Raw genomic sequence first — 9,985 nt, 5'->3', positions numbered from 1 at the left:
TATTTTATGTATATACATGTTTACCATGTTTTATACTGGGATTTATTCTCACCGGAGTTATCCGGCTGTTGTCTTGTTTTGTATGTGTGCATGACAACAGGTGGGGCTGGATCAGGGTCAAGATGATGATGAGAGAAGACGAGTGTAGCGTGGTGATTCCGGACTTACAATAGACTTGGTTTTATTACTGGACTTTAGTAGTTGAACCTTAAATTAGCTTGTTGTACTTTAATACTGAAATGTATTTTATACAGACATGTATAGTATTTAGATTCCATTACCTTCCGCAGTTATATCTTAAAACGAAAAATTTTTAGACCCTGTTTTATCTTAATTGATAATTAAATCCCAAAGATGATTAGCGTCCGGGTCCTCACAACCGTTGATTTGCATCTAAACGGATGGTTGAGATGACCCTCGGGAATCGGATAGTACGTGAAGGGACACGCGCAGTCATTAAAGTGTCAGGCCTACTGTTCCTCGGAATACGAAACATTACTGACCGTTGGAATAGAGTAACACGTGTCATTATGATGCTGTGTGGATAAGCCGGGAGGTTTTGAAGACCTCGGCGGGTTTGTCTCGTAGCTCGGGAAGCCTAGAGACCCGGGATGGTGATTTCTAAGTCCGGGTAGTTCGAGACCTCGGTATGTTATTACAAATTCAAAAAATTGACCAGCCCGGGTGTATGTTCTGAGTGCAAGAGATACCAGATCCTGGGACCATATTTTCACCAGGTATGTCACAAGGGTAGTTTCAGTTTTAAAGATTGGGTTATTACAATTTATGGTACGTCTGTTGTTTCAGTCCGCATAAATTTGTACAAGATTTGTTTGCAGAGGAGTAGTGAAACAATAAAAATCAATAAAATTTCCATTACATAAATAGCGGCGAAAAGTTATAGGATCCATTATATTAGATACAGAATCCTGCCACTCCGTTATCCAATTAGTTAACTCGTGAATGCGGAGGTTGATGAAGGATTCATCCTTCATTATCTTGTTCAAAGCATGCCACTCTTTCCACAGCATCATATGTAGCAGAACTTCGTCATCAACCAGATTTGTCACCCGATCTACTACGAACTCTCGGGTATACTTCCTCGCTCTTGCTCTTTGTGCTCGAGTAGTGGCGAGACGATTGCGGTAGGTATAGTCCAGGTCATAAACCTTGTCCCGCACGGCCATGACCTTCGCCCATATGCGTTGTTCAATTCTTCTCTTCAACTCCTCCACATGAGGACGCATTTCCGGAGTAACCAGGACATGTGTACTGCTGCAGGCACTGGAACCACTTGAACTCGACATTTGGATTGAGGTTCATTTTGCATCTGTACCCTCTTATTTATAGGCAAGCGTCCTTAAAAGCGGAGGAAGTCCAAGAGTCTCAGCCAGTCGAAGCGTCTCCTTTATTATTCGAAGGCAAGAGTTGATCGAAACCATCGAATCTAGACAGGTGGACGATCAGGATGCCCCTCGTAAATTGCGCGGGGCAGACGAAAGGGTCTGAACGGTTATCAAAACGTCAAATCTGATGTACCTCGGAATACGGAACGTTTTCGTTTGGCAGTAGTTTAATAAATCGCATATCATTATGACACCACGTCAGCAGCCCGGAGGATTCTTGGTCTCGGCTTTTTCCTTTTCTCGGACTACAAATTCGGGACTCGGGCATATTGATTGACAGGCCGGGATTTCAAAAGCTCAAGCATTTTGTTTTAAGTCTGAGAAGTATTAGTCATGTTAATCTTCGTTATTTACTTATTGTTAATTTGGTTTTGACGTTCTACCCGATACATGCAGTAACAAAACGAAAAGGATATTTTAATAATTAAAAGAAATGAGCAGAAAGTAAACGAAGATGTTCCTTTTCAACAACCACCCTCCATTTATGCAACCAACCACTGAGATTTCCGGTAGCGGTCTTGCCAAAGCTATCTGACCTGGCTATATCCTCCAGGATCTTCAGCTCCCTTTGCAGCATTAATGCGTAGACACCATGGTGAGTAAAGATGTCCACGTACTCCGCAACACCGAGGCGTCGGCGATATTTCCTCATAAGAGCCACATTCTCAGGAGTAGGAACCCCCTCTACATACTGAGAGGATTCCAGCTCGTATAATTTTTCCCAGAAATGAAGTATTTTGTGGAAGACCTCGTCCTCCATAGCCGTTTTCCTTTTCTCTATTGCAGATGTCATAAGCTCCTCAGCCATATCGGGAACTTTCGAATTGCTTGAACCTGCCATTGCACTGATGAGACGGAAGAATAAGCAAGGTCGTTATTTATAGGGGAGAGCGTTAATCTCCGCCCTCGATTCAAATCTAATCGGACGATCACATGGCGCCTAGGAAATCGTGCGTACAAGTGAAGAGACGTGTGCGGTTATCGAGGGCACAGACTCATCATTACCTTGAAAAGCGAGCAATTTTCAGTGGCATCCTCGTTAATGCATACGTAATGATATGTTCGATCGATTCTCTCGAGAATAGTAAAATTATCAGATATCGAGGAGTCGGGGGTATGGAATACAAGACGCTTAGAAAGTTCCCTCGCTTGGTATTTATTCACAATTGCAATCCGGGAGAGAGCAGGAAAGATCGAATCGGGACAGCGAGTCAAGCTCTAGCCCGACTATTTTAGGGATGGGTGGTGATACCCCCATTAGGATCCGGGTCATAGTCAGGATCGGTTTCAGGAGCATCCGGGTAGAACTCCCCTTCCCGGGCAGAGTGGTGTTGTCCGCAATTCTTTACTATTAACCCGGGCCCTCATAGAGTTGACCGGGCGCTTCTCACCTGGCCGAGTTAAGTTCCCGGTTACTTTACCACTCAGGCAACCTCGAGAATAGCGCTACCTCGATAAGTGAACCACACTCGAGTGTGATCATTACAGGCAATCCAATCTGTCAGAACAACTTGAGTTTGGAGTATCCGAGAAGTCATCAGAAGCTAGTATGGTAAACCGACTTAGTAGATGACACGGAAACCGAGGTAACTACCCATTCCTCCCCTATAAATAGCAGGTATTAATGTCATTTAATGATCCGAAAAAAAAAGAGAAAAGAAAAACCTTTGAACTTTAAGCACTCTACGTATTTTTCCTCAAATATTGCTCGAAGTTCATCATCTTACAATCTGCTGACTTTATCATCGGAGTGGCTACGTCGGAAACTCCTCCGGCGCCCATTCACGAGTTCTTTTTATTGTTTGCAGGTGTTGTTCAAGCCATTGTCTTTGTTCAAAATTCCCAAACATTATAAATTGTTGATCTGATCTGTTGGAGCTCCTTACCCGGCTCACCCATTTCAACAGGATCATATCAATATTAGAGCACTCGATACTTTTTTCTCCTTTAACGAATTATATATACTCATTACTTTCTTGATATGCACCGGAGGAACATTACTTTTATGCTGAATTTAATCATTTCGTTTGAACCTTTATTATTTGTACTCGTTATTCTTTTCAACAAAGAATAATGTTTTATAACTTATGTATCAGGTATGCTTGTCTTTTACTTTGCTCTTTTTCTTTTCTTGCAAATTTACCCTGATCTTTTTTTGTTTTGAAAGAATTTACCCCTACTATTGGTGTCATCACCATATTAACGAGTAGGGTGCAATAAACTTGAATTATTCAAAGCTTTGTCTTGGAAAAAACACTTTTTTATTGCTCAAACTCCACCAAGTAAATTGTTTTTTTAGCTCCAACCCAACCCGAACAATTTTCGATATCTTAAACTTAAGTTTGGTAAGCTCGAACGTCTTGATAATTGCTAATGGAGGTGATCAAATCGAGTCAAAATCAAACTCAAATTTTTTCGGGAAGAAAAGACACTTTAATTGTTATTACCTATTAAACTATGTAATCTATAAAACTAAAATATCATAATTCCCATCAACAAGTTTCCGTTTGATACTGATGGAAAATGGCTGCGTGTTCGTGTTAACGCCACATTATCAAAAAGACCTATTGATTTTCTTGCGTTTAAAGTTGACCATTTTCGCAAGAGAATAATTGATATTAAACAATTACTAATGAGACCTATTTCGTCAGGCCTCACTTGTGCAAGTACAAAGGTCTAAGGTGTGACACGGCCACGAGCCTAGAGTCATACATATGAAAACAAAACGCGAAAGAAGAGTATTTATTTCTCACAACGACTATGAAGATGTCAAAACAAACATCAAAATGCAATAAACCACAACCCACAAGTTCTAGTTCAAACAAGTAGGGATAGACTACAGTTATGATTTCACTTCATACACACACCACTAAAACACAAGACAGAGGCAGTACAAAAACAAGACGTCATTTTTGGTTGATTCGACAGATTAACGTAGTGGCAGTAAACATATTAGCGAATGACGATTAAATTCGCTTCAAAAAAATTAGCATAATTACCATGATTGCCAGTCCCAACAAGGATGTTTCTATAACATGTTCAGCACTTGCTCCGGGAGCTCCGTGATCACCATTTGCAGAGGACTTGGCCCCTTCGCGTCCAAATAAATTTTTGAACAAATCAGACACATTTTTAATCATATAAACCATATCCTTGATTATCTTTAAAAGATCCTCAAAACTGATGCGCGGCTTAGATTCTGCATCGTTTGATGGGTATTCTATGCTTTCTGCATCTAACTCATCAAGTCTCTCAGCACCAGTAACCGAACGCGATGAGGCCCAACCTTTTACCAAGTTTAAATACATCATGTTAGATATCATGTGTAGTCTTTTGGTAACATATATTTCATATATATACAGAGTTGTTCTGAGGGTGTCTTGACACTTGAAAACATGATAAAAACTGCTTACGCGTCCTTTCCGAATGCAGAAACTCTTGAAGCTGTTGGTTCTGTCGTACCGCTTGCACCACATTTGGATCGGAGGCAATTGAAGCGACAACATTCTACCAAAACATCGTATCGAAATGTCATTATGACAAAAGTCACAAAAATTCTATGATTTTTTATTCTCGTGGTGGATAAATAGATAGAATCATTCTTAATAGGATTACAGACTGTACAAAACATCATTTTTTGACACAAATAGAAGTAACCAAGTTACATATGATCGGCGAAAGAGGTCTGAAAGTCCTACAATTTGATTAGATAATTTTTCATCAGAAACCATCTAGTCACACCAACTTCTTATTTAGTTTTATGTAACAGGTGAAAAAAGTAATATGAAGATCTTCCTTCCTAATTACATAAGAAGAGTAGAGAAAATTGAACACTAGCAGATATAGATGCAATACTCTTATCATACTTCGATTCGTGGGAGGAATTTATGATGAGTTATCAAGGTACACGTAATGGATGTGATATAATTGTTAGCAGAACCTAAAGATTATACTGTTTGTTGTTCGCACGGGCTTGTGGATTTGGAGCATGCCGTTGGCCCGCAGTGTCAATAGCTTGAATGTTAACTGAAAAATCTGAGTCCACCCCATGAAGGAGAAATCGACTCAAGATATATGGTGAAATCATTTTCCTAACGAGAAGTGGGAAGTAAATTAAACGAACCTGAGCCACAGAGCTCTCACGCAAGAGCCTAAAAGCCGTGTAAACTGTCTTTGGTACCGCGGGTTCTGTTGTAATCTCACCGATAACAGAAGCTTTAGTTTGTTCGACTTGTGAGTTTGAAAGAGATGAGTTCAACTCGTGTTTCGCGGTGACTGAATTCCCGTGTCCATCATAATCACAAGAACACGGATATATCCTGCAAATCAAAGACGTTTGCAAAAAATCAACAGAAAACTAGAAGAATATCTGCTGTTTTGTAAGAGACAAAACTAGGGTAGTTCAACAACATAGCTTCACAAATAAGTGCAGATCCGGAATTAATCAATTCATAACAAATTGCACAAGAATTTTCAATTTTTTTATATTTATATATTTACAAGGGAGATTGTCCAAGCATTTTCCCAGGTATACCCGGTAAACACTGGGCAATTCACAGCTGAGGCAATAATTTGAGATGATCGATCTCATAAATCAATCGGCATCAAAAGCTTAACCCACAAAATACGTTCATCTCTCTTCTCAAGTAATTGTGAATAACAAGATTAGCAACAATCCCACAAGTCAGAATAGAAATGAACACAACATCCAATCCAATCCAATCCAAATATATGAAAAGAACAATAAAAAACAGTTCCTTGAGAAAATATTTCAAATTCTTAGAGATGAAAAGAAAGTACTTCTCAAGGCCGAGGATGAGTTCAGAAGTGGCCTCTTTGGCCTCCTCAAGAGTCGGCTCCCCGTGGAAAACAACTCTCGGCATCGGCTCACGGTCACCGGCAGCCTCCTCCCCGGACGTCATCGCTGACACGGAAGAGCAAGCAGAAAAGGGCCTGCGCGCGGATGATGATACCGCCAGGTGCTCCGGCGCCTTGCCTCGGATACCACCCGGGATCAGCAGGACTCCGGTAAGCTTCGCCGCCGCCTTCACCACTTCACCAGCCATAATCACTTCAACGAAAATGAAGAATAACTCGAATGGATTGTTGTTTACGGGTTGAAGGAGTCAATCTCTGATCGAAGCCAAAGATCTGCTGATTATTATATAGAGTGGAGCATTGTGGAAGGAAATTTAGAGGGGCCAAATATGGGACAGATGGAGACTAAACTTCAGGTCAATGCAGACGGTAACTAAACTTTTATTTTAATGCAATTGGTCTTTTTTTTTCAAGGAGACTGAGAGTCTTGTCAAGTCAACACCATCATAAATACTTAGCTACTTGTATTAGCTCTCTTAAGGTCTTCTGAAGATATGCAAATGACATTTGCTCAACAAAATCAAAATACATATCAGTTTTAAGTACTTCGCCATGACCAGAGGTGAGGTGATGATTCATAAATATTTGAGGTTGTCTCTATCCTGTGTCAAACAGTAATAGCTTCAGTTAAAATCGAATCGAATTTTCTAAAATCGAATTAGCATTGCGAAGATCAGCTAAACTCCTCCTTCGCCCAAGATCAGCAAAACAACGTGGCTCATGGGTCCGCCAGAATTAACATCATCAGTACAAGTGATTTCGTGATTATGGATGCCATTTCTTTGTGTTTGAAAATGGTTGTAAAAATGATTTGTTGAATTGATAATGCAATTTATGTTATGTTAAAATATGTACATATAAAAAGTTTATAAAAAAATAATTTTAAGACAAGTTTACAATATAATTGCTTTTCTTAACGCAATCAACGTGTTTGTTTGCGTGTGATTTGGTAGCTCATTAAACAATTTATCACTTACATTATCCCATTAGGCATCGATTCACCCAGACAACTTTTTTTTTACTTTTCTCTGCTAAAACTTTTCGAAGACGAACATGTCATATATATTTTTGGTTTATCTGTGCATAATTTGGAGGTTATACATTACTCCCAGTGGCATAACCACATTTAAACATGGGTGACCCAATTTTTAAAAATTTATTTATATATTAATTTTGGATTAATATGATATAAGTCTATGTATCTAAATTAAATTTTTTTTTTTTTTAAAGAATCCAAGTTTAAAATCTTGGTCCGAGTTCATTAATAATCATGGTTTAGCTATTGAATTTAATATCCAGTGTGCAGTGAAAAATTACGCCTATGAATTCAATCTTCATAAAAAACACTAATTTTTTTAAGAGTCGTGCGGAACGATCTCACATATTTTTATTCGTGAGATATATTAACTATGTTCATGTTTACAATAAAAAATAATATTTTTTTCATGGGTAACCAAAATAGAAGATTTGTCTCACAAAATTGACCTACGAGGATCTGTTACAAATTTTTGTATGTTTTTTTAGCTGTTAAGATACTGTGTTTTAGGAGACCATTGTTTTATTAATAATTATAAATAACATCAAATGGTTCAATAAACACATGCACGGTCAATTGCATAGGTTACGGACTCAAGTCAAATTATTATAATTAGCAAGCTTCCAAAAAAGAAAAAAACAAACCCCGAACCGAATAAAAAACGGAATTTTCGGATATAAATATTAAAATCGAAGCTTATTTGGTTTGATTTCAGATTTCTTTAAATTAATAATTTTATTTAAATTATATATTTTTTATATGATATTTAGTAAATGAAGAATCATTTTGAATAATTTTTACATGATTGTTGTTGATTAATTCATTTAGACTTTATATTAAATGTTTACAATATATTTATATTATTAATTTAATAACAAAACCAAAATAACTGAACTATTTTGGTAGAAAACCGAACCAAATGAAAATAATATGGATATCGATATTATATATTTTTAAACCGAAAATCGAAATAAAAATCGAAACCGAACCAACCAATGAATACCCTTAATTATCATATTATGATAATTAATAATAATGAGAGTTATCATTGCTATTTTTATTTAAATTAAATATTATTATTATTCTTATTTATTTTTCATTGAAAAAAGAATAAAGTTTTACTCTGTACTAGTATCCCATATTGAAAAATGAAAGTAACTTCTTGCTTTATTAATTTTTGTTTTAAAAAGTGCTAACTTATTATTATTATTATTTTTCCTATCAATTTCAGGAAAATTCCTCATTCCATTTTTACTAGAGGTGTCAAAATTAGGGATGGCAATTTTCTCCGAATCCGTTGGAGGATTCGATACCCGATCCGAATAGAAGAAGATATGGAAAGATTTTTAGATCCGATTAAATAATTGGGTAATCGAGTATGGAGATTTTCGGATTCGGGTATGGAGGTGGGTTTGATATAATCCGACCCACGTCCGACCCGAATACCTGTTTAAATTAATATATAAATATATATATATAGTAATTATATTTATTTATATTAAAGATTCATTTTCTCAAATCCCAGTAAATCCATACTTTTTGTTTTCTCTTTATATATATATATATATATATATATATATATATATATATATATATATATATATATATATATTATCACCTTCTTCATCGATAAGTTTATTCCATTTTGACTTAAAAATTGAAAAATAATTTATTTTTGTTAAATTGCGTACTTTTGTTCAACTAATATAAAGTATTTTTAATATTTTGTTATTTTTTCTATAAAGTTTACTTTGCAAATTTTTATCAATAATAATTTTTCTTATTGTTCATTTAAATAATTTTTTAAATATTCATAACTTCATTGAAACAATTTAAATTTGAAAAAATTCAATTGCATATGATAATAGGGTATTTGGGTAGGATATGAGTATCCGACAATCCGATGGGTATGGGAATATTGATGAAATTCAATACCCGATGGATATGGGGATGAATTTAATAAATGGGTATGGGGATGGATATATCAAATCCGACCCATACCCTACCTATTGTCATCCCTAGTCAAAATCAGACACGATCCACCGACACGACATGGTTCAACCCGAAAAACATCAGGTTCGGGTTTGGGGTTTTCGGGTTCGGGCCAGATCGGGTTGGACCCGATAGCTGACCTGAAAAAAATGATCGGGCTGAGTTGGGTTTGGTTGACCCGAAAATTTTAATATGTTTGAAAAAATATTTATTGCATATTTACATCATACATTTTCATAATTTTATATTTATTTTGAACAATTTTTATTTTTTAAATAATTGTTTATTTAATTTAGTAAATATATATTTTTTCTACAATTAGATTTTCAAATTTAAATTTTCAAATTTAAATCATATATATGAGGGAGATTTTATTATTATGTGTTTAAATTAAAATATTAGTATTATTTTTTTTGAATGTTATTTAATTTTCTTTAAAAAAATTATAAAAATTTCAAAATAAGGTTATACGAGTTGATTCGAGTTCATATTCGGATTGGCTCGGGTTCGGGTTGAGCAATTTTTGAATAATATTATTGCTCAACCCGACCCAACTCACTCAACCCATCCGAATTGGCACTCTTAATTTTTACAAGTTTTCAAATTTAGATAAGTTTTTACATTTTAATCATCAATTTTTTTAAACTCAGTGGCTCTATTTATTCAAAAAATT

The 9,985-nt window shown here is 36.0% G+C and overlaps 1 protein-coding gene across 1 annotated transcript; it reads right to left on the bottom strand.

Annotated features, from left to right (window-relative positions):
- Positions 1-4,121: 4,121 nt before the first annotated feature.
- LOC140805246 (uncharacterized) lies at positions 4,122-6,643 on the bottom strand. Its single transcript, XM_073161493.1, has 4 exons — positions 6,207-6,643; positions 5,530-5,725; positions 4,820-4,913; positions 4,122-4,692 (listed from the first exon to the last, which is right to left on the bottom strand). The coding sequence occupies exons 1-4, from the start codon at positions 6,470-6,472 to the stop codon at positions 4,373-4,375; spliced, it is 876 nt and encodes a 291-aa protein (XP_073017594.1). The 5' UTR covers positions 6,473-6,643; the 3' UTR covers positions 4,122-4,372.
- Positions 6,644-9,985: the final 3,342 nt, after the last annotated feature.

This window comes from Primulina eburnea, chromosome 11, assembly GCF_022965805.1.
Source record: "Primulina eburnea isolate SZY01 chromosome 11, ASM2296580v1, whole genome shotgun sequence".
Taxonomy (NCBI): Eukaryota; Viridiplantae; Streptophyta; class Magnoliopsida; order Lamiales; family Gesneriaceae; genus Primulina; species Primulina eburnea.
Note: the sequence above shows the minus strand (reverse complement) of the source record. Positions and strands in the feature narration are given on the sequence as shown.